This window comes from Dufourea novaeangliae, unplaced genomic scaffold (assembly GCF_001272555.1).
Source record: "Dufourea novaeangliae isolate 0120121106 unplaced genomic scaffold, ASM127255v1 scaffold79, whole genome shotgun sequence".
Classification (NCBI taxonomy): Eukaryota; Metazoa; Arthropoda; class Insecta; order Hymenoptera; family Halictidae; genus Dufourea; species Dufourea novaeangliae.
The window spans coordinates 2,566-29,762 of NW_015373951.1; the positions used below are offsets into that span (position 1 = coordinate 2,566).

Sequence of the window (27,197 nt, forward strand, 5' to 3'; positions counted from 1 at the left end):
CAGAAAATAATTATGAATTTGACAGTAGGAAGGTGGAAAATGAACTGAGGTATGTGATCGTGTCGAGAATAAAACGTAACCTGACCGCAAGCGGCTCTGTAGTGTGGATACTCAGGGATGTGATCGAACCGAGAACGGAGTGGGAACGAGGCGAGAGAGGATCGATAGTGTGGATCGACCCTAAAGACGCGCCTTCCGAGTGCTTTGAATAAATTGTGTAATTGAAACGAATATAGTGTTCACCAGTTTATTTAATAGCCTCATAATCCAATACGGTCCTAGCAGCGGTACCAGAAAATCCTCATATCAGTACACGACAGATTTGACGAGATCTGACTCGACTGCGTCAGCGGATACGATAAACATTTTTCTTCCGGAAAGCATTAACAGAAATGGTAAGACACGTTGTGTTCAATACAGGAGCGAAATAGTTTAGTAAAATCTGCGACGCTGGTAGTGGTACTCAAACGCGACAGTCGAGCGACAGTCGAACGCCTGTGCATAGCGCCTGATTAAAATGATACCAAATACGACATAATTTGGATCATATTTACTCATGCAGAAAGTGTTAACAGTTCATATACTTTCATTATCGCTTCTTACAAATTACACACACGACTTGTTAAGTACGTTTAATAATAAGAATTAATTTCTTTAAACGTGACTACATACATATTTTTATTATTGCTTTGTTATTAAGCATTTTAAGACAAATTCGAAGACATATTTGAAAGTTCGGTTTGAATAAAAAAAATTGAATATTGCTGGCAAATATTATGTCCGGTTAACTTGTTTCCATAACGTATGATCCGCGAGAGAATATTCAAATACTAATCTGAAAAATTATTGTTCAAACAGAACTTTCAAATGTGTAGTTCAATTCGTCTTGAACTGCTTAATGACTTGACAATAATAAAAATATTTATAAAAATTATATCCGTTTATAATTCAATAAATCATTGATAAATGCACTTTTTGCATACAATGACTTCCTCTGTCTCTTACGGTTAATAATTTATATATAAAATAATCAAAAAAATCATTTTGTTTATAACTGACACATCATAGAAAAGTTTTCTTTCAGTAGCGTAATATATCATATAAAACTGAACAATATCTGTATTTACAGTTTTTCTTTATCTCGTACCGTTACGAAGTTATATCAAGAAAACGAAAAAACGCGAAAACTTTAAGGGCTGATTTCACCCCTTCAGAGTGAAAACAGGCACGAAAAAAAATTGCTCCAAGCATTGTTCAATATGCTCTACATCAGGGTTTCCCAAAGGTAACACCAGTGTTCCGCTGAACCTGAATAGGTGTTCCGCGACAATTTCGAAAGGTTTTATCATCAAAGTCATTAAGTGCTTTATTTATTCATATTTTTATGTTTATATTATATTATAGTTTTACATTTAAAAATAATTACTAAATCAATAATGTGTTTTAATAACATTTTTTTTTTAATTTTTACTAGTAGGAATTACCCAACCTAAAAAATAAGTTAAGTGTTCCGTTAAAATTTCCGGGTTTGCGAAGTGTTCCATTGCAGAAAAAGTTTGGAAAATCCTGCTCTACATTCATGCGAAGTATCATTAAAATCAGAACTTTCGGGTTCGGAACCTTCCCTTGTTATGTAGTACTGTAAATATACATTTATATGTACATTTATATATACATATATACGTATTGTACTATCTACTTTACACTACCCTGATATTCAATGACATACTAAAAGTACTGCTGAATTATTTCGCTTCCCTATTGAAAACAAAACAAATTTTGTAACTTTCCCTGACACTTTCCTTAGTAAAAAGGTCTTCTCTATCGCAGGTTATGGTTAGATTTTCTCCTAGACCCTTAGTTTTAAAAATAAATTGGAGAATATCATGAAAAGTTGGTGCGCGTTTTCGGCATCCTTTTCACTTTGATCATTAATTACACATATTTAGATGTCTATAATATAATAACAATTTACATCATTTTGTTCGGGAGAGTCCAGAGAATTATTTCGTGTCAAAAACAACTGAATAACAATCACTGTAAAAGCACAACACATCTCCAAATTTGAACTTTCCAATTTTTGCTTCAATTTGAGTTTTTCAAGGATTGGACGTGCTCAGGAAAAACGTTTTGCAGATTCGTATTCAGCTCATAAAGGTGTATCAGAAATGCCTATTAACGGTTATGAAGTATACTGGTGGACAAACGTATAAGACACCCCATAAACTTTTCACTAACGCTGTATAAACGTAAGTTCTTAAAAAAAAAAAACGAATGTAAGAAGACTGTTCTTAGAATACCTCCGCGATGTAAAGAAACAAAAAGTGTTAAAACATTTCTCTGTAGAATTATATTTTGAAATTCAAGTAGGACAAAATTATAAGACGCTAGTGTTAATCTGTTGCAGAAAGCCATTATAACAAGTCATATTTGCGTGTATCGGCTTATAAATTGTTTGTTGCAGAGATTCTCTTAACATAAATCAGAGAAATAATAAAACTAAAAGCATGCCACGAGACAAATCAGTAAAAGATGAAAAATTGAAAATTTCACACAGATTTCATTACTAATGAAGAGAAATCGATGTGTTATACGAAATTTCATACGTGATCCTAAAAAATATGGAAAAACGAAGTGATCGAGAAAACCACAAGCCATATCTTCAAGAAACAAGGGAGCGGTTTTAAAAAGTGCGTCAAATTTAGCGCTTGCATCTAGGCAAATTTTAGCTGAATGTGGTTTAAATGTATGTAAAAACGGTAAAAAGTGTGATTCAACAGGCAAAGTGTGTGAAACAAAAATTTGCTATTATATCACCATTAACAGCAGTGCACAAACAACGGTGATTCTTAGCCAGCTTCAGTAGAAGAAACGCTGGCGAAAAGTACTTTTTATTGACGACAAAAAAAAATGAATTTGGATGGGCTCGATGGCTGGAAATACTATTTTATCAATCTTCGAAAAGATGAGAGAATTTTAAGTCGTCGTCAGCGTCTTGGAGGTTGTGTAATGACATGAGCAGGTTTTGCTTATAACGGAAAGACGGAAATAAAGTTTATTGACTGTTGAATGAAAAGTACTGGTTACTTAAAATTAATCCAGGAACAAATTCAAAATTGTGCTAGCAGAATAGCTGGGGAAAATGTCATTTTCCTGCACGATAACGCAGCTGTCCATACAGATCAAATTATAAAAAGCTATTGTAATACGGAAAATATACCAACTTTAAATAGGCTAGTACGGTCTCCAGACCTTAATATTATAGAAAATGTGTGGGGAAAACTAAGCAGAATAGTATATGAAAGTGGCAAGCAATACAATCATATTAGAGAGTTAAAAGTAGCGATTTTATGTGTGGAGAAACGTGGATCAAAATTATATAAAAAAATTAGATAAAAGGCTGTCCACACGAATGATCCAGGTAGTTTGATATAAAGGAGGATCAATCCATTATTAATATGAAAAAAATTTGATAATTCTTTTTAATTATATAGATTTCTTTTATGTTTGATGTCATAATTTTGTTCAAGTGAAATTGTATTATTTTTGTTTAAATTGAAAATGTGTTGCAATATTCGTTTAATTTATAAAAATTTGAGTTAAAAATATATAGTTTTTAGTTTATCTGTAACACTGTTTAAGATAAGTATAATGTATAGTCCTTATCCCAGTAATTTTCAGGGCGTCATAATTTTGTCTACCAGTATATTGTACGTGTTGATCGGTGTATTGAAAGAATATGAATTGTGGACATTTTTTCTATATGTACATAAGTAAATGTGATCCAAATTGTGTTGTGTTTGGTATCATTTTAATCAGAAAAATGCCACCAATATGTTCATAAACGTTTCATTAACAAAGAAACAAAAATAAAAACGTTTTACTGTTGTATTAGTGTTGTCCCACCGAAACCCGGGAATGTAATATTTTTGTGGGCTCCCAACGTTGACTCGTCGGTTCGTGAATGGGATCGCCGGGGCAACAAAGTATGCGTTTGCCGGGTTCCACCCTCACCCCCCTCCCAGTGGTGAGGATGACGCCTGAACAATAATCGTGAATAAATAATCAGTTAATAATCGCGCGGTCCCTGTAGTAAGATTCTCAAACTATTTGTATCCAGAGGTGACATATTTTATACTTGACGGCTGCGTAAGAGTATTAAAAAGCACGAGAAATTGCCGGTGATACGGGTCGATCGGCACCTGTGTGATAACGTTTCAGGCGCGTTCAGGTACATTTAGCTTCTTGATGTAAATCGTTTAATTCCTAAAGTACTCGTAACGCCGTCGAATCAGGTAACTAAATTTAATAATGCTCACGGCAGGAACCCCTCCCGCATTATGTTCCCATTTTACAAGCCATTAGATAATCAAGAGATGTTCATATTGGACAAGTATGGTACAGCGTGACAGTAGAGAAATCAGCTTAAGCTTCGGAAGCTTGGTTTAGACAACACTGGGCGTGGGATAGCCAGGTTATCAGCCGAGGGGAGGAGGTAAAATACAATTTTTTTCCTAGGGGGGACAAAATACAATTTTCTTCTTCTAGAGTAGTGCAAAAGCCACGTTTTTTCCGTCCAGGTTGGGGGGGGGCATGAATCCTCTGCCCTCTGGCTACGCCCATGACTGGGTTAAATGGTTTTAGACGCTATATATTTTTGCTCTATAAAAAATGATTAAGATATAATATATGTATAGATCTTGAAACCATTAATTCAGAAGTTCCTTAAATTTTTAATTTTCTTTGTTACTTAAATATATTAAAAGCACGTATAAACAAACTATACCCCGTTTACTATTTCATTCTTACCATGCTTATACACATAAATAATTTACAATCAACTTTTATAAGAATTATATTTGTTAGTTTACATTGTTAGTTTTAAAAATATAATGATATAACTTCAATACCAACTGTGGTAGCTAATAAATAAACGAGACCAGCTATGTATATATATTGACCTTCAAATAACCCTGAATGTTATCAAACACTTCTGCACGTAAACAAAGGAATTGTATGAAATTTCCATATCGCTATATAAATATGCATTTACTTATTTTAGGAGGTGTTCACAACGATGTACGATAACTTCTACAAACATTACACGAAATGTAATTTGTATTGTTCAAATCTACTGACTCTTCATAACTTTGATGGTTCACATTCTCAATATTTTTCAAAGCTATTCATCAAATGTGAATTAATATAATAACACAAAAGACAAATATACGATTTAATAATCTACTTAACATTAACCGTACCGAGACTTTTATGAGCCTATTTGTACAGTATTTAAAAGCGGTCATTTGACCGACGGTCAGTATGGTTAATGATAAGAAATTGTGCAGAACGATAATAGTAATAACTAGTCGTAAATAATAATTTTCGATGAAAACAAAGAGTAAAATTAAAAATGTGGTCAATTCAGTATTATGGAAGCGTTATTTTGTATGAATCTTTTATCTCTTTCAATTGTTAAACCAAGACCAGTTGTTCAATTGCTTACAAAAGCGAAATATTTTCATTAGTAGTATCGTAGTCTGCAATACCAACGTATGTGGCATAATATTATATCCAGAAAGAGAATACATATTTGTGGGACATTTTTACCACGAAAAGACGATACGCAATCGTATAGTGCTTCTGCGAATGCAACGTATACTACAGCATGCGCTGCTCTCCCAGTTCCTACTTAAATAATCTGTCTTTGCACTTGATTTACCGATGCGTTAAAAACTGTAGAATATAGCGATTCATTAATATCCCGATCGTTCAATCAACGATACGATGAATATTTCATATGATATGTAACTTAGGAAAAGATGGTATAAATAACTGCTCGCAAACGAATATTTCGCAGAGAAATAAATATACAACGCGGTTAACCACCATCACTATACACGAGCCAATATCGTCTTATTTTGCTGCAGCGAGTCGAACCAAAATTGTTTTTCATATATATATATATTTTTTCCAATTTTTGACCTTTCAAAACATCGATCGACATCGCGGCTGTTTAACTCGCCATAAACGATATTACACGCTTTTGACCGATAACGATGTACGTCTTATCGGATTCTGCTTGCGAAAGAAGTTTATTAACTTGCTTTGACTCACGACAAAGATAATTGTACACATATAACCAATTATACAAACTGTCACGGGACACAAGCATCTCACCATGAACGATATCATGTAACTTATTGTTTTAAAATGAAACCTTATGATAATCATTCTTTCTGGTCATAAACATTACTTCTGTTTCAACCCATTACGAAAGAAAACAGTACTTATGAATTCAGCAACCGAACATCAATTCCACTGTTACTCAATAACAACTATGTATATATGCAGAATGAAGTCAATTTCATGGCAGATAGCCTTTCGGCAATATGTAACGGGTTGCTAACTAAAGTACATGCCGATTTGAATTTATCAATCGATCACTACAAATAGCGACGAAATACTATGTTACAACAAGAATCAAGGTCAAGTCTGATACCACTTTGAAAAGCGTCACCGTTTTCTTCTATGGCCCGCTGGTTTATATTACGACGGAATCAACATATCGTACAAGTTGAAAGTTTCGAAGATTTCGTTACATTGAAAGCGAGCACGGAACACTTTGTATCGTGTTTCTAACAATTTCCGCGAAATGTGCCAGGCACAGTACGGAACCGGTTTAACTCTGGTTACACATGCTTTTAATTGCTATCATAACATGTCTCGAAGTGGGTACTCGATTTCATTTCATGACCTGTCTCGATGTATTCCATTCAGAACATTATTGCAATTTTGCAATAGCGTTCATTTTTCTTTATCTCTTATCTATAAATCAGGATTATTTGCAAAATCTTTGTTATTTCTGAATTACATTCACAGATCTTTACCAAATATTTCGTGTGTATTTCGAAAGAAAAACAGAGAGACGAAAATGATGGAGCAAGCCTGTTATAAAATGGGTGCGCTGTTGCAGCAACTACAACATAGACCCCTTTCGGAGGTGCGATCACCCTGATGGTGTCGATGGACGCAGCCCGCGAGCGCAAACGTGTCCAATGTACTTGCCAGTCAGCGTGCCCTCTCTCTCTCTCTCTCTCTCCTTCTCTCTCTCCTTCTCTCTCTCTCTCTCCCCACTTCTCCCGCTCTTACTACTGTACCTTCTTTCTCTTTTTCTTCTCTCTCCGCGCGCTCCTTTCTCACTCACCTCTGAGAAGTCTGCCTTTGTCCCTCTCTCCTTCGACAGCGAAAAACCAGAAGATGTATTCCAAGGTTCGGCACTCCCGTTTCGACGACGCTTGCTCTTCGAGCAAGGTTGATGTCGTAGCGAACAAAATGACGCGAGTAGAACGACTGCACGTTTGAAATTAAGAAAACTTGAAACACGCGCCGAGCCACGTGGTCGTCAGTGCTTGTTAGTAACGGTACTTTTGGGTCATCCGGTAGCGGCGAGGAGTCTCCAGAGAAAAGGAACGTGGCATTGAGCGCATACCTGTTTTTCGCGACAAATCACTGACAATATACCGGAACGTCACAATAAACGTCTCTCGATGTATTTACCGCGCGAATAGGCAAGGACAATGACGAACAGGCTACACGACCCGCGACAGTCAAAAGGTTCAGTAGCCGCGGCAGCAGCGTGTGTACACTACTGCCGCTCGCACGGCTCCCACACAACGCGCCAGAGCGAAGACACTAAGAGCTAAGAGAGAGAGGAACCGACTCGCGACTGTGTCGCCGCGTCTCCGTCTCGGCTAACTTCTACCAGGCGCGCGGCATACTGCATCGCGCGTATACGATACCGACGCGTCACTACTCCGGAATGTCACGTCTAATTAAGTATTGCTTTTACATCGGCCGCTATTATTACCGATCGGTGATGATTGCCTGACTCGTGTTGTGTACATCGCGTAGTATGCGTACGGCTTGTCACGAGGGCGTCCATATGCATGAATGCAAGTATGTATAATGAACGTTAATTGATGTACACATTCCACTTCAACCGAAAGGAAGACTTCCGATCAATCATAAACGTTTGTGCAGTACGGACAATGTCCTTATTTCTAATCACGTCCCGATTTCTACTAAATATTTTTTATTCAATGTAAAAAGTTAAACAATAAATTCGTCATACAAAAAATTATTTAAATTGGATCAGTATTTCCGTACAAAATGTTACAGCCAACTGTTCAATAGATGGCAGCATTTTAATAGAAATAAATTTAATAAGTGTGTCCGTCGTAAAGAAATGTGATTTAAGCGGTTCCGTTGCGATCGTGAGTTACACGTAGACAGTGCGTTGTTCGAAAAAAAAAAACTTACGAATCTTTAATATTGTTCGCCAAAATTTGGTTTTGGAACTTCCATTTTCGTTGAGTACAAATAAGAGGACCCGCTCGGGAACAGAAACGCAAGCAGTTTCATTTTCGCTGAGCAGAAATAGGGACATTGACCTTAATACAGAATACATAATACATCGAAAACCAGATTCATCTATCCGACAAAGTACAAATATTTCTACATGTTGTTTGGAATAATTGTTACATATTCTATTATTTATGCACATATCTATATCTACTTCTATTAATATAACATACAATTTTGTAAAAATGCTTTTACTTTCTTGCTTTCAACCAGCTACATTTAATTGCATTTTAATGCATTTGCCACGCTCATTATGTACGATGGAAACCGATGATTGCTCTAATAATTACCACGTCGGTAACTGTACCTTCAACGAGTCGATAAAAAGATAAAGCGCATAAGCCATTACCAGTCAATTTAAAATGTACTGCTAACACAAACTTAGAATACTACTCATGTAATGCTTTTTTAGGTTCGTAGTCTCGGAACTTCTATCACAGACTGAAGAGCTAATGTATTCTTTTGTTACTATTGTCGGAGAGTTCTCAGTTCTCCGGTACCATTTTAATGTCACGTCCAACGTTACCGATCAACCAAGCATTTCACAATATCAGCACGAATACAATATGTATCTTCATAACATACATACTTATTTCGTATTGTGTGTGCCAAATGTTACTTGGTGAGTACAACTGCACATGTTGCTTGTATGCAGATCGTTTCACACAAATTCAGTAACCCAAACTCGCGTCATAGTATTTTTCTTACTTAAGTAGCTTTGAGAATTTATATCTTACTTTCAAAAGAATAATATATTTACTATTGTGTAAAAACAATTGATATGGAGTTTGCAATTGCTTTTTGGTAACAGCCTAAATTTTATACATTATACACTACCGGTCAAAAGTATAGGATCAGAGTTCACGATTGATCAAAAAAGTAATTCATTATTCTGTTACGATATAATAAAAGTTACGGAATCAGTGCATATACAAATCATTTCCAACCAATTATCGCACATTACTTTTATCAAATCTTTGTAGAATAATATTTTCCTCTTTTTTGAATTATCAGACCTGGTTCCATACTTTTGGCCCCTAGTGTATTTTCTTAATTGCAAGTAAGTAAATAATATGTTAAAATAGTTAGATTTCAATATTCTAGAATTTACATAAAGTAAGGATTTCCCGTTTTAGAAATTCTTTAGTTTCGAGAGGCATATCAACTAGACAAATTAGACCTCTAACTTAAGTAATTTTGCTGCATACTTTTTTAAATGCCTGTAGTATAATAATAAATATAGTGTATTTATTTCGTAGTTCGTAATTTCTGCGACAGCACTTTTGAATGCATTTGGAACATTTGGGTAAAAGAGTATCATTGATCACTTATTACGGAATAACAGGTCTGGAGACATCCCTTCTCCGCACAGTAGGCCAGATCGAAGAGTTAGATGTTCATTTGCTAAAAAATCAAATTCTTCATATCGATGTTTAACGAATGTATATTGCTTTCTAAATGTGTATCACATTCGAAAACGATGAAAGTAATGAGATATGTTAAAAATTGTAGTTAAAGCAAGCATTTAAAGATCAAACTCTTATTAATACCATTTTTCACTGAAAAAATTACGTTTTTTCGTATTGATGCCCCGGAAAACCTATTAAACATTATGTGTCCATGTTTTTCTTATGAATAGTATATGTCTATATTGAGAACGCATCTGGATTAAAAAGTAATTGTTCATAATTTGTTTAAAAAAATAATACTCAGTGACGTAAAGAGAATCGTCGAAGTTTTTCACCTTTGACAAGGAGTATCTTTAACGTTTTAAAGAGTTCTGCGTTCTATCAAAGTGGAATATTTTCAGGCGTTATTTCTCTATGAAATCATGTAAGATTCACTTCCCCTCTCGTCCCACCCCATAAGTTATTATTGTTTAAAGCGTCGCGTGACACGCATTCCAGCGGCCAGTCGCGTTCCACGAGACGCGTTGCAGACCACTACTTACACAGATTAAGGGGGGCGATTCCTTTGGGGTCAACTCCGAATCAATGGAAGCGCTGATGTAAACAATCGGACGCTAGCGGAAACACATAATCGATATTTGGGACGGCTTGATAATACATCTAACGGCAGTACCAACAAATAAATTTTGTTCCCCGTTACCATCAAGTTGGGTTTGTGTATTTGTGACGCGCAGACAGTGTTGCCGGACAGTATCGATTTTTCTGACGCTGTTGCCTCATGTCCCGCATGACAATTCTGCCCATCAGGAGAACGATGGAATACCTACGGCCTACGGCCTACGGCTCGTGTTGAGATTTGGATTCTCGCCGAACGTAGGAAAAGAATAGCGCGACTGAAAGAAATTCGAGAATGGAACAATATTACGTACTAATGTATGCAACGATAAACCTTTTCTATTCGTACTTGCAATGATGCTCATTTTTTTAATCACTGGAATTACGAGATATTTGAAATGGTATTCTCGAGAAACAATATTTATTTATCACTTATTGACATAATTGATGCAGGTGTTATATACTTACACTGTCGCATACATTCATTCGTCGCCCAGCGAAAATAGATTTTAAACTAACAACTGATTGCTGTCGCGTATCATCTTCGCTGCGCCCGCACCTGTTCCACTACGCACTTCTTTCTTTCACACAACACACACATACTACCGTACTTCAAATCTTTATTAGTTGTTGTGTGTTTGCATCAAATGAAAATACATACAGCAAGGAGCAAAAGCGAATATACGCTCTTTTTTCAAAATTGGACCAAACGACTTAAGTTTTTTTTGAGAAGCCGGAAGGATTAACTTGTTAGATAACGTGTTGTCGTTATTTCGAAAAAAATTACAATTCTCGGAATAACGAAGAAAATAGTACAAATATTAAAGAAGTCCTTTTTTCATTTTTTTTTCTGATCTTATAGTGAAAATTTAACAAATACCCCTTATATACTTACTTAAGATTAGTAACAAACTATTAAAAGTGGTGAAACTCGTACTTTCGATTTATTAACCTGAAGATTTCTTACTACTTCGGTGCCCGTAGCTTGTTCAGCGTGAACCGATTTCAATGGAATTTTTAGCATGTACATGAGTTACATAAGTGTATAAGAGGCATACTTCTAATGTTCATTACAGTGATTCCTCGATGAATGCGACACGAGCAACGGCGTTATTCCCACCATTGGGGGAGTCCCTCTGGGGAACAAATCAAAACAGAGTAAACAGAAGCTAAGCTTTGCCTTTTCGTTCAGGTAAAAATAACTGTTTATTTCATTTATGTCTCACTCACCATTTGCATAAAGATTCTTAGTATTGTTGCAGTATTCTAACTTGCACGCATTCGATAATGAAAAACTAATTTTAAGTATTGAACTTGGTGTCATTCGTGCATTGTTTTACTATGCTGATATAATATTGAATGTTCCATTTATTTCGTGAAACAAAATTTAGGTACTTTGCTGCTGGTGACATTTTGTGAAATGCGATTGCAAGCATCTTACATTTGATTGTATACGTAAAAGTAGTTTTTCATTACCGAATTTTGCAAGTTAGAATACTGTAACAATACTAAGAATCTTTATGCAAATGGTGAGACATAAATAAAATAAAGAATTATTTTAACCTCAACGAAAAGGCAAAACTCTGACCAATTATCCCACCTTTCCCTTAATGTCGCGATACGAATTGTATGTTACTAAATATAGTCTGATTTATGTCGGGTTTGGACTTATTTTTATCAGGAGAATCTCCTACATTTATTCATAATATTTTTAAGAAAGTACACTGAAAGAAGTAAAAGTTTAAAATTTTATTCACGGATGATTCGTTCTACGTGTGACATTATAACCCGAGCGTCGCTCGCCGAAACCGTCGTCGCGAGCCGAGTTGCGGTGACGTCATCTGACTTGAATGGGCTTGAAACGGCTTGAGGCAGTGATGCCAGAATCGTGGAACTTAGTTCCACCACCATGACGTCCCGGCGTCCTCCACTTTATTCCACAGTTTCTGCTACGCAAGCATACTTTGCTTCTATATGTGTGAGCTGGCCTTTCGAGTGTTTCCGCCGACTACCTGCATCACTCGGCAACGTAAAGGATGAGGACACCTTGGAGACCCTGTTCGAGAAGCTCACTGAGTTGAAAATTCACGTTTCCGACGCGACGCCCGGCAACCTAAACGTGTGAGCAACAGTCGGGAGATCCCGTTCGAATCCCACTGTGACGGTTTTACTTTTTATATTTAATTATTTTATAATTTCACTTTGTAACCTCTCAGTAAAATAAAAACTTGAAATTTATATTTAAATTTATATTATTATTGGTTATATTTTTCAGGAAGTTTTTATTTTACTGAGAGGTTACAAAGTGAAATTATAAAATAATTAAATATAAAAAGTAAAACCGCCACAGTGGGATCCGAACGGGGTCTCCCGACTGTTGCTCACACGTTTAGGTTGCCGGACGTCGCGTCGGAAACGTGAATTTTCGGCCTAGTGAGATTCTCGAACAGGGTCTCCAAGGTTTCCTCCTCATTCTTTATGTTGCCGGGTGACGCAGGTAGTCGGCGGAAACACCCGAACGGCCAGCTCACACATATAAAAGCAAAGTGTGCTTGTGTGGCAGAAACTGTGGAATAAAATGGACTGATGCCACTGATGCCACAATCGTGGGATTTCCGCGCGAACGCATACCCTCTCTCTGCCTCCCGTAGGTATTCTACACAAGCATATTCTAGCCTGTCGTGTCAGCTCTGTCCCCACTACGCCCTACTCGGCGACTCACCAACACACAAGCGTTTTCTACCTCTGCAGTGTGCGCTCTGCTTCAGGTGTGTCGGCAAAAGTCCCTACGTCACGCGTTTACGACGCGACGGCCCAGTGGCCCAAGCCGGGTCAAAATCCCAAATCCCAAACAATCTAAACATCGAGAATCGAGAACAGCATGAATTCTCTAACGCCCTCATGACGAGAACCCCGTTCATAACCCCTTTCGAATCCCGATGCGACGGTTTTACTTTTTATTTTTAATTATTGTATAATTTCATTTTGTAATATCTCAGTAAAATAAAAGCTTCGAAGATATTAATTTGAGAAGCATTTTCAAAATTAGTTTTTTTGTTAAGCTGGTCCATGCATATGCATTTTTTTAGATTTGATGTCGGTGAGCATGGATAATATGCATGGAAATACAACACATCGTCTTTTCTTTTTGTCCTCTAAATAATGTCACAAATGTTCCGTGTTCAATATAGACTTTCTTTATTCACGGTATATTAATTTCTTTGGGCGGTTAAAATGCTTCTTTCAGAATCTGGGAAATTCCTAACAACCCCCTTTGAAATAATCGGACAATAATGTATTCGGCGCGCGTATAACTACACCTACTTCAAAGTCCATTTACGTTAAAATAGTTTTTAAGAATTGAATACCGCTCTACTTTCCGGTAATAAAGACATTTCCAAATTACGTGTTACAATGAGCCACCGTGCAGTCTCCTCTCCCAAGTTGCCTCCATTTACGATAGGTTTGCCCGCGTTTCGAGCGTTTTGGTCAGACACGTCTCACCCTAAGTACATACGAGCTTCATAGTCATATTCGGTAGTAGTACTATTATTCCAATTGCGGTTTACACTATGTGCATACTTCTTTTCAGACATAGAAAAGTAAAGGACCACTAACATCACATGTGCGTGGACCAACTGCAACGGTTCTTAGAAACGCGAAATATATCATTAATACAAAAATCGAATTTTGAAAATGCTTCTCAAATTAATATCTTCGAAGCTGTTATATTACTGACATATTACAAAGTGAAATTATACAATAATTAAAAATAAAAACTAAAACGGTCGCATCGGGATACGAACACGGTCTTCATCATGAACGAGCGTGTGAGAGAAATCATGCTGCTCTCGGCGTCGGTCCTTTATTTTTCTATATCTGAAAAGAAGTATGCAAATAGTTTAAACCGCAATTGGAATAATAGTATTACTACCGAATATGACAATGAAGCGTTTCTTAAATTAATATCTTCTAAGCTTTCAGTTTACTGTACGTAACATATTAATGTGATGGATTTTTCTTCCAATGTTTTTATATGTATATACTCCAATAGTTAGAATGAAGGTAACATCTAATTGTAAGAATAATTTGTCTATATAAGAGAATATGTATTTGTTTAATATAAAATTTAAATATTAAAGAGTAATAAATACATCTCCCATTTTTGTAAAATGCTTCTTAAATTAATATTTTTGAAACTTTCATTTTACTGGCAAATTACAAACTAAAATTACACAATAATTAAAAATAAAAAGGAAAACCGTCGCATCGGGATTCGAACGGGGTTATGGACGGGGTCCCCGTCATGAGGGCGTTAGAGAATTCATGCTGCTCTCGACTCTGGGCGTTTAGATTGCTTGGGATACGGGATTTTGACCTGGCTTGGGCCATTCGGCCGTCGCGTCGTAAACGCGTGACGTAGACTTTTTCCGAGAACCCGAAGCAGAGCGCACACGGACAGAGGTAGAAAACGCTTGTGTTGCTGAGTCGCCGAGTAGGACGTAGTGGGGGCAGAGCTCACACGGGGACAGGCTAGAATATGCTTGTGTAAAATACCCATGGGAGGCATGGAGAGGGTATGCGCTCGCGCGAAATTCCCACGATTCTGGCATCACTGGCTTGAGGTCCCATCAGTATTGGCACGACGGACACGACGGACAGAGCACGGAACGTATATGTACATATACAGGGTGTAACAAAAATGTTGGAGGACCTGAAAATGGGAGACTCGTAAGGTGATTTGAAAGAAGTTTTCAATTAGCAAAAATGTTATCCGAGGCTTGGTTAACCAGATATTAACGAAAAACCCCGACTAATCAGAGCGCGAATCTTCCGACCGAGTTCCGGCGGTAACGTTGGCTACCAATCGCAGCACGTAGCGTGTGATTATTGCACCTCCGTTATATGCATGGGAAAAAGTTGTTCAAAATTCCGAGTTTTACAACATATCCAAAAATCATTCAAATCGGAGGGTAGGTAACTTTTCTACAGTTTCACCAATAAACAAAATAAATCAATTCAAAATGTAAAAAATCAAAGAAGTAAAAATTTCGGGCTTTAACTAATTTTTTTACAATACTGGTCACGCTATTTCTTAATATCTTGTCGAAGTACTCAAAAATTTAAAAAAATTTATCGCTCTACGTTAATCTGTTGCACAGAGAACTTGAATTTTTCCAGGTACGCCAGATAATACGCGCGAGGTAGATTTCGGGCAGCACACGCACGTTCGCGTCGCGTGCTCTCCCCACCCCGCTCTCGGCGCACGCTGTTGCGTTTGCATACCGGAACTTTGGGATCTTTATAAGAGAAGACACTAAATGGATTAATTCGAAAAATAAGGAACAGATAATGTAACTCTCTCTCCAAACTTCGTACAAAGAACCCCGCACTAATTAAATGGGATATTTAATACCGGTTAATTTCGTTCATTCTCACATATGTTGTAGCTTATGACCTGGTGAACAAAAAATGTAATAGGCAAAAACGTCTGTGATGGATAGTTATTGAGATACAGCTAATCAAACGGCAAATAGAAAAGTTACGGTAGACTCGCGTTCTCTCGCATCAGCAGAACGCAACTCTCCTTATTCCTTGTTTTTTCTAGAGGCGGACAAGCAAAAGGTAGGGTGTAATTCTAGAAACGCTACCGCCTCATTTGTATACATACATTGAAAAAGATTCTTTCCTGGGTAAAATCACATACTAGTGCAGTACCATCGCTACGAATCGTACAGAACGTTGATATAACGTTATACAGTATTTTCACTAACAACTGCTTTTTTGTCATTGTTCTTGTTTTGATATATCACAAGAGAGGTATTAACCCTTTGCGCTCGAGGCGCTTTTTCGTCGGGTGAACCAGCAACTCGAGAGTAATCAGCCGCTCCCGCTTATTTCATGAGTTCGTTATTGTTAACTTAAAAAATTTTTAGACACAATAAAACACTTTAAACTCGTATATTTGAACATTAAAAACATAAAAAAAAATTTGAACATAAAAAATATGTAATTTTTTAACTTAATGTAGTGATGTAATTTCGTTTGTTACTGCCGAAAAATTGAACTCATCTTCACTAGAAGTAATTTCTTCGTCGTATTCCATACTTATTAGGCTCAGTAACTTTGAAAGAAATAATGCGATCGACAAGAAGGTTGAGTTCGAACTGATGTCGAAGCCAGAGTTCCAACCGCGGTCGCTAGTATTTTTGAGATAAGACATTTTATCGCATAAGCGGTGCTAAGACGTCCTTTATTTCAGATAACACACCCTTATAGCTATTTAGACACCGCGTAATATGATCTACAAAAGGCCAAGTAGACCTTTCAAGCGATATTCCTTAGGTCAAACACAAATAAACACATCGATTCGAATGGTGTCTCTCAGGCACCGCTCGAGTTATCGCATCACATGCAGTGGTGCCTGAGAGGCACCGCTCGAGCGCAAAGGGTTAAGAAAGGGTCTATCCAAAACTACCAGGGAGTGGTCCTTCTACAAGTTCACCTAACATTAAAACATTTTTTCGCATAATTCGAAAACTATGGCCGACCGAAAAAAAAACTTCTGGCAGATCGACGGTGCGGTGGAGGGGAACTACTAGCGACGTGATAAAGCGGAGAGAGACCACTGGTCAAAGTCGGAGTGAGGCGTAGCGCAAGTCAACGGTAACTTTTCTATTTGCCGTTTGATTAACTGTATCTCAATAACTATGCATCACAGATGTTTTTTCCTATTACATTTTTTATTCACCAGGTCATAAACTACAATACATTTGAGAATGAGCGAAATTAACCGGGATTAAATTTAATGTTAAAAATGGACGATACAGTAATTAAAAAAAAATTATCGTAACCCCGAATTAACTTAAAGTAAAATAGTTTGTTCTAAAAATTGTAGTTCTGTTTTAAAACTGTATGGTCTATACGACAATTCGATACAATTAAAAATAAAAATGCCATTCAAATTGTTTACATGAAAAAAAACACCCTATTCTTTGGAGCTATTTTTCGATTGTTCAATGTTACAGATAGCTTTCATCTGCAAGTTTATATGATAGTACAACTCTCAAAGAGTAAAAAACACCCCCGCTGCTTGCTGTCCGACTTGCCGAAGGTGGAGAAATTAACTTTTCCGGAGATGCGTTTGGGATAAATTCATGGCTTTTTGTAAAAAGGAGCAAATATTACTGCTGAAATTTGGCACAGTTGTTGATCGTAATGGGGGGCATAATCTCCTACAATTTCAACGTCCTATGTTTAAATCTGTCCGAGTACTAAGCAATTGAAGAAAAGAGCCTATTTGGACAGTGTTAGTACTTTTGCAACTGAATATCTGCACCGATTTTAACATACCATATCTAACTTTGCAGGTATTAAAAATACCTGCGTTTTTAGTTTAAACCTTCCTTCTTTAAAATCATTATATTTTTATCTGCATGCGAAAAACGTATTTTTCACACAGTTTCGAATGCTTTTAACAATGTTCTCCAACAATTCATGAGTCTAACACGTATACATTTCATTTCTATGTTAGCGTTAATTCTTTTATGAAAGGAGAGGCACGTGGTGTCGGCTTCTTGAGAAGAGATTGTATCGTCAATAGCCAGAATCTTAAACATATCATCGGTGTTTAGATTCGGTGGCGGCACGAGTGGCGATGCATTGTTGATTCCTCGCGGCCTCGGAGTCCGGGTGTTCCGTGATGGTAAAGGGACCGACGCTGGATTGTCGGTTGCCGGTTGCTATCGAAGCGCGTGAGATAAAAGATTTTAAATAAAGGATCTGACCACAGAGTGGGGAGAGTCGGGGGGACTCTCTGGCAAGAGGACTGTGTCAAGGGACACGGTACTTACCCCAGAACCTCGAAAGAGATCGGAGTCAAGTCTTATACGAAATATTTCTAACATCTAATAACCTCCCAAACCATTTCGCACAAACAAATAGCGAATTAAAATTAGTTTTTGTTGAAAATCTAACTCGACTGGACTATTATTCAAGCTGGCAAAAGGTATTCGAAGTTCACTTCGAAGCTTTCAAATAAAGCTACAGATAAAAGTTGAAAATGTTATTCGATACTACGGATGAAACGCTCTTCGAATAAAAAAAAGTATCTTTATTCGTTGAATAAATTTGTATTTTCAATGTTCTTTTTGTGTCCTTTTTACGAAAAAATACATATTTCAAACAGCAGTTTTGTATATACTATTCCATATTTTTGTACATGGAATACCCGGAATGTATATTGTGTCGTTTTTACAATTTGTTTCTCGGGAATACTATTTCAAGTATTTCGTATGTAATTTCATTGATTAAAAAAAATAAGCATCATTGCAAATATGAATAAAATAGGTTTATCATTGCACACATTAGTAAGTATCGTTTCATTCTCGAATATCTTTCGCTAGCGGCATTCTTTTCCTACGTTCGGCAAAAAGCGAAATCTCGCCTCGAGCTGTATTCCATCGTTCTCTTGATGGTAAGAGGAACAAAAATGTATTTGTAAGTACTGCCATGGACGAGATATAAGAATAGATCTAACATGCAATGTAATATTCTGTCCCATACTTCGGGGGCGTCAGAAACCCCCGTACCATTCCAGTATTCCATTCCTTGCTAGCGGAACCGGGGCAATAATGTATGTATGTATTGTTACATGCAGTCACGAATGTGTGTGTGCTGTGCGTTATCACAGTGTCAAACGTAGTTACTGAAATCGGAAACTTTTATGTAGAGGTGAGTTCGACCCAACGTGATTTTCATGGGACACAAAGTCCCGTAAAATGTTATGTTTATTCTTATATGTATCGCGTCCGTAGTATGTACTGCCGTTAAATATGTATCATCAAGCCATCCCAGTTATCGATTATGTATTTTCGCTAGCGTCTGATTGTTTATATTGGCGCTTCGATCGATTCAGAGTTGGCCCCGAAGGAGTCTTCCTCCATAATACTGTCTATTCTAATGATGGGCACCATCGACTAAAAACTATTGACTAAGTCGATAGTAACCAACGACTACTTTCAGTCGACTAATTTTTTCAATCGTCGACTACTTTAGTCGCTTGGAGCGACTAACTTCAGACGACTAATATTAGTCGTTTGAAGCGATTACTTTCAGGCGACTAATATTAGTCGCTTGAAGCGACACGCTCGAATTATCGAGCTACTAATCGCTATTGACTGGATCTTGATTATTTTCTTCGCGATGTACACGAATTGTAATTTTTCCATATATTTTTTTATGCATTACCAAGAACTGTGCAAATTATTGCTTATAACCTAATTGAGTTTCATACAAAATTTAGAGCAGTTAATTTTTTAAGTGCCAATATTAAATAGCTTACAAAAAATCGAATATTAGTAATTGTTTAAAAAACCTTGTTTACCACTTATATTTTTGAAATTCTATCTATGAACTAATACATTTCCAAAAGGTAAATACACCAATGGTGCTGTAAAGTTGATGATATATCTATACATAACGTATAAAACAAAATGTCAGTCGACTAAAAACTATCGATTAAATACTCGATAGTATGTTGCGACTAAATGATCGTTAGTCGATAGTTTAATTTAGTCTATGGTGTCCATCACTAGTCTATTCACGACAGATTGCATACGAACTCACCTTTATTTTGCGGTGGTGTCCTCCGCATCTCACAGGGGGCTCCACTGTCCTCAGCAACGTGCAGTGCGGCAGCTGGCGCACTTCCGGTCGTACGTTGCTGCTGTTGTAACTGAGGATGGTGATGTTGGTAAAGCTGTTGTTGTTGTTGTTGTTGTTCCTGTTCCTGTTCTTGGTCTTGGTGCTCGTTTGACGGCGCAGTTGCGCTTGTTTCAGCCGGAGAGCATGGATTATCATAAGCAACGGTTGTACTCTCATCAGGTGAACTCGTACTTGTAGTATCTGTACTCACAAATAAAAAGAAAACAGCAGTTTAATGGGTCTGCTTTTACAATTCTCGCGAAACGTTTTTTCGAATATCTTCTAACGATATGGGAAATAGTGGAATAATAGTGCAAAGTACAAAATTTAATAGTATACACACGTTTTCCCAATGATATGACCTTCACTCGTTCAATATTCTAAGCAAATTAACAGTTCTGTCGGATCATTTTAATATTTTATTCTATTTACGTCTGCATAGTTAACATACACAATATGAACACTTCGAACACGGAAGCTTTGCACAATGTATCAACATGGAAAAATATTACACTGTATACACTCTTCGGCCAGAGATATTTGACTAGTATTTTCACAGTTCTGGAGGTTGTATAAAGAAAATTTTGCAGTTATACATACAGTACTCTTTCTCGTCCCTCTAGCAATGCTGTCTTATAAGAACACACAAATTGCAGAGGATAATCAATTTGTAATAATTAACTGCTGGAAGCAGAGAGATTTTCATTTGTACATTGGTACTTCTGTATGTTGATATTTTTCATGTTTGGAAATGTGATGAATGGATATACAATCATTGTTCTTAGTTGTCTTGTAAAATTCGATATAACGGCGGCACTAAGTCTTTCGTTTCAACATATTCCCACAAGTGCTTTAACCATATTGATATCCGATTATTTTGTTTTTTGTTTTTTCAATGAACAGATTTCTTCTTCTTAGTTCTTCTTCCTTGTGGGGTTAACTGTCACGCCAATCTTGACGATTCAAAGGAGGTTAGAGCGACATCTGTTGGTCCGCCGGGGGAAAGTCGGTACGCGTACGTGCGCGACGTGCACGCGAACACGGCCCCTCGCGAACTAGAAGCCATGTTGCGTCGTTCTGTCGACGATTGGCTCCGCCTTTCCCCGCGACGCCCCACCAACAGTGAACTCGGACGCTCTTTCTCACCAATCCGAATCAAGCTGATCCCGCCAACGCTACGACGCGGCGACATTGGGTCGTGCGTTCTACAAGACGGTTCCACGCGATATTAGTGAACATGTGTGTGAGCAGTCGCACTAGTAGAAATGAGCACTGTTCCGTGCATGCACGTATGTGTGTGTTTTTATTGCTATATCCTGTGTGCACACATGTGTCAGTGGCAGCATTTCCTCACGTGCCGCTCCTGCGCTCGGCACACCAGTCGCATTATCGCTTACTTTCTGAGCGTGTCCGTGCGCCCTGAGCCAAATAGAGTTGTAGAAAGGTAACCATTCACTAATGTAGCGGGTAGGAGCGCATATACTTCACAGCTTTTCCCCATACAACTTAACAACCATTTTTGAAAATGGTGATTCTTCGTACCAGACAAATTTCTCAAACTATACCGCAGATAACTTTTCTCGAGAATTTAAATTAAATTTCTTATTATCCGTTGAAGCGTGAACGGTTACTAACCGCTGTCAAGCAGCCGTCAAAATAGTCTTCAATGAATTTTACATGGTATTCTTCGAACGGAGAAGAATGCTTCGAACATAAAAATAATAAGCAGCTGTTTTAACAGACAAAATTAGTTGCTTGTTTTAGTCCATATTATTGAATTTGCACGTGCGCATAAGTGACCCTGTTTTTAAAATTCTTTCTTGCAGTTCTAAACCTAAAATCGAAATACTTTTAGTCATATAAAAGCTCTTAAATTTAAATACGAATCTTAAACTTAACTTAACGAATTTAAATAAGAATAAGAATACCTATGTGTACTTTGGAAGACATCATTCACAATTTGATTAAAAAGATATGGAAACATAAATAATCGTTTTATTGGTACGATAAAATAATAAGTCTGTTGCATTAGATGTGGGTGACTATGCATATGGACTCATTTTGTCTGATGACTGCTGGCTTCGTAAATCCAGACTATGAGTAGTGTAATAAATCAAGATGGCCGTGCACGTCTTCTGAAAATTGTAGAATGACGCAAAAAACAAATGTGAGGGAGAATGAGAAAGACAGGCGAAAGAAATGCAAGGACATGGGGAAACAGAGAACAAAGAAAGTGCAAAAGGTCTGGAAAAGTGAAAACGCAATTTAGTAGAATGCTAGACTAACTGCTATGGGGAAAAGAAGACATGCTCGGCCAACGTGCGGTTCACTGACGAATACGAAAGGGACGAAACACAGTAACCTCTGAGTATTTACACACATGAAAAGCAACATTTAGTTGCGAGGTGATAGACTAGACTAGCCTGATCGTGCAGTTACTTTGTTTTGTTTTCACTAGTGACTGATTCAATGTATCTCCAGTTGTGATCTGTCGACAGAAGCACACTGAGCAGAAAAAAGGCCTGAAATTTCTTAATAATAGGATTTTCACAACGCCTATCCCCACTTCCCCTTCGTTTTCTTTCATCAATTTCTTACTGTGTAGTCACCATCACAGTCTTGTCTGTTACTTTAATGTAGTAAATGTATTAACATGTTTTACTGCCGATACGTTCATCATTCACGAATGTAAAATACATTAACACTAAACGTTCCCCGTCAATCGAAACGTATCAATGAAACTGTTATCGATACTTTCCTATCAGATTCTTATTTGTCAATTAATTGTACGTAGACTGCAGATATTTATACGAATGTAAGTTTCGTAGACAATTCTAGGCAAACAGAATGAAAGACAACTTTCCTTTACGAATTAAAGGCACACTAAGTTCAAAATAAAATCACAATTTGATAAAGCTTGGATAGGTCTCTGTTTTGTTATATTTTACACGTTTAAATACGGAATAAATGCATAAAATCCATAACGAAATCATAAGTGGTATTTCTGTTTCCTTTTTTCTTTTATTCACGTTTTATGTTAAATGGTTTTGTTTAGTTAGTGCACAGACGAACTGTAACGCGGATTTCTTCGTACCAACTTTGTCCCAACTTCATATTTTTTCTTCTGTACTTCGTTTTATTATCTGTCTGATACAACGCATTCATAGTAGATGGCATCATTTTTTACATTGTCATCATACTGCCATACATTTTACGTCTCTCAAATTATAATTTAATAAAAATTTTAAATTACCCTCTTGTTATTTTTCACGTTCAAAAAATCTTAAAATGCTCAATAAAATATATCATCATAATTACTGCTATAACTAATACAGTTTCAACTTTCCTTTTGTATTGTGTATACGACCTTATTCACACTTCGTGTTCCATTGCTCAGATGTTTCACATGATTGCTCAAAACTTTTAATTTGGTAAAAAATGTACTATGCCACCATAACACAGAATGTAAAACTTCACTGTACATCATACAGTTTAATCAAACTACACAAAATAACGATAGACAATTAATGTTATGCATCATGTATTTTTAAAATATTAAGCGGGTTATACGATATACATATACATGTACATATACATGTATATATATTTTTTCTTAAACATTCTCGGCTGATCTGATGAAGCACATACTATCAATACAGTAGAATGTGAACATCCTGTAGACTCGCACATAAACTCGTAATGCATGGTCCTTATCGCTATTAAGTTGAGACATTCGTCGGTTTTCTTCCCGATCGATATCTCTACCGTTGGAATAAGGCTAACCATTTACATACAGCTGAAGATTGAACGTCATGTTCGATGATATTATTATGGTGTTCCTGTTTCTATCACTTTAAAAGAAATGGTTTGTCGAATTAACAAAATTTTTCGTATTACAAATTGTTCAAATTAATTAAACGGCGGCTCCTTTCGTATCGAACCAGGTAAAATGTAAAAATATCAAAAAATGGGCAAATGACGTTTGACAATAAGCAAGTACTTTGGTGATTAATATCCAAGAAAAACAGTATCATTAGAGATTTTTACTTGATATATTCCGTTGATACAGTCTCCTCGATAAACTCGGACTCACTAACAATTTCAATTACGTAAGAAGTACCTAACCACGATGTAGTCCGTTGTAGTAAATTTTCACAATCGATATTTACGAAATCCATAATACATCTAATCTCAATTTTTCGATTAAACTCATCAGTTAAAGCTTGGTAATCATTAACATATTTTTTTCTTAAAGTAAAATGAATGTAAATACTTGCAATAATTTTATGGTACAATTTTTATTATACATTTCCTTTTCGTGCCAAAAGGACTGGTTATTAGTAAGCCCGACAAATCACAATTAAATAGGACGTTGCAGAAAAAGATAAGAAACAGTTTCGATTCGAATTTATACGCTTTACGTAATAATACCAGGCAATGGAAGATTCCATTTAAAAATCAACTGAATCAGACGAAAATTCTCATTCTTTGAACGCAAGTGAGAACTTCTGTGGAAGATTAAAGTTGGACCTGAAACGGACTGACGTTTTTCGAAGATAAAGCAACAACAGAATGAAAAGTGTTACATAAATCACACGATCTATTTATTTGGCTTACGAAATTAACGGTGAAAATAGTTCGAAACTGGTATAACGATAAATAACGGGCTCATCGTTTCCTGAGTCTATCGGCTTTAAGAACACGGGCGGCGCCCGACACCACCTCCTCCTCCCTAACGGCGATTCGATGAAAAGTTCATTCGCTTTAATTGCAATATGTTGGGAATTTGAATACGGAACATCGATCGATTATAATTATTATAAAAAATTTATACATCTTGGAAATAAAACAAAATTCTGCAATTATTGCCATGTAACTTTTACGCGAATTACAATACTCGTATGAATTGAAAGATTTGAAGTAACTTCTTGGTTGGTCTGCATTTACAATTTCCATAATATTTTTTTATATTTGCACAAGCTTAATACATAAACAGTATTCGTCGAATTTTCATGACGACGCTAAGAATAGATCGAATACAACCCGAATACCTTTGGGCAATGACATGCGTGTAAAAATATAACTTATGTTGATATAAAACTGAGTGTTAAAATGTAACGTGTATATAGTTGTAAGATGCTATCTGTCTTTCCGATGTAGATGAAGCGATTACGTGTGAATTTTAAATGCACGGACATATCCAACGCCCATAGGCATTAAAGACCACTTCCTCAAGACTGTCTGTTATAGCGGGTACCGAACCTTCGGCTTTAAACCCCGGGTTCGAAACTCTCTGTGGATTAGTGAAACTGTCTATTGGATTTGTCCAAGATATCATCACGCAGGTAAACTAGGGTCGAACATATTTCATATACATATAATGAACTAATGAGGCTGTAATAGGGATTGTAAATTTATCGACTTTTTCAATTACTCGTAATTCGGTCAAATTTCCAATCAAAACCTGTTTACCGGTAATTTACCGATATTTTTTTAAGGTATTAAAAATATAAGAGTAAGTATTATAAAAAAACATGTCAAAATCCAATCGAGCATTGTAAAAAATATATGCAAATAAAACTATTCTGAGCATAAATATAAAATGATACGACACAAAAGACATATTGGGTTGGCAAGAAAGTAATTTCGGTTTTGTAGTGTGAAATAAAACTCATTTTTTTTATACAAACAATAAACTTTAATCAATTATGTATTTTCCATTTTGTTCAATGACCTTTTGCCATCTTTCTTGCAGCTTCATGATTCCGCGCTCATAGAATTTCTGGTCCTTATCAGCAAAAAACTGAACCAAGTGCGACTTAAGGTATCATTTTTTGTAAAAGTTTTACCATTCAAAGAGTTTTGCAAACTTCGAAATAAATGGTAATCAGATGGTGCCATATCAGGGCTGTATAGGGGATGCGACATTACTTCCCAACCAAGCTCCAATAATTTCCCACGAGTTACTAAAGATGTGTGAGGCCTTGCATTATCATGGTGGAACACAATTCCTTTGCGATTTGCCAATTCCGGCCGTTTTTCTTTTATTGCTTCATCCAGTTTCAATAGTTGTTGACAGTAAACATCTGAATTGATCGTCTGGTTTCTTGGAAGCAACTCAAAATACACAACACCTTTGTAGTCCCACCAAATTGACAGCATGACCTTTTTTTGATGCAGTTCAGGTTTAGATGTGGATTGTGCTGGTTCATCACGCTTGGATCATGATCGTTTTCGAATGATGTTACTGTACATGACCCATTTTTCATCACCAGTGATGATACGTTTCAAAAAAGGATCGGCTTCATTGCGCTTGAGATGCATATCGCAAATATTGATTCGTTGTGTTAAGTGAATCTCTTTCAATATATGCGGAATCCAAATATCGAGCTTCTTAGCGAGTTCAAAACATTTTAAGTGATTTTCAATTGTTGTGTGCGATACATTTAACCTCTCTGCAATCTCTCGAACAGTTATGTGACGATCCTCTTCAATTATGGCTTTGATTTGGTCATCATCAACTTCAGTAGGTCGACCAGAACGTTGGTCATTTTTGAGTGAAAAATCTCCAGAACGGAATTTTTTAAACCAATTCTGACACGTGCGATCTGTTATGCAATTAACACCGTAAACTTCACATATCTCTTTCCTTTACGAAAATAAAAGAATAAAATATGCCGAAAATGTTCGTTTTTGCACTCCATGTTAAAATTGACCCTGAACTAACAGCTACAAACAAAAATTTCCACAACTTGCTTCTTAAGTAACCTAAATGTGACTGATATCAAATGTTAAAAGGAAAAAACCATAACGCAGCAGGAGTCCTTCAAAACACTTACAACGCTATCTATGTGTCACAACCAAAAATACTTTGTTGCCAACCCAATATATTAGTAAACTATTGATAATACTTGTTACATACAGACAATGTAACCATTGGCCGGCGAGAGCGTCACAGGCGGGGTCAAGCAATCGAATCGAGTGGAAAGAGATGCTTCCTCTTCCGTTTACACTCGCTTGCCCTTTTCTATGTCAGAACACTAC

The 27,197-nt window shown here is 36.6% G+C and overlaps 1 protein-coding gene across 1 annotated transcript in view; it reads right to left on the bottom strand.

The window, feature by feature from the left end:
* Positions 1-18,068: 18,068 nt before the first annotated feature.
* Positions 18,069-27,197, bottom strand: part of LOC107186178 (putative mediator of RNA polymerase II transcription subunit 29) — a 36,518-nt gene continuing 27,389 nt past the window's right edge. Inside the window, exons 3-4 of the mRNA XM_015574001.1 lie at positions 20,076-20,354; positions 18,069-18,190 (exon numbers count right to left, since the gene is read on the bottom strand). Coding sequence (XP_015429487.1) covers positions 18,069-18,190; positions 20,076-20,354 — 401 coding nt within the window. The remainder of the gene's footprint in view (positions 18,191-20,075; positions 20,355-27,197) is intronic.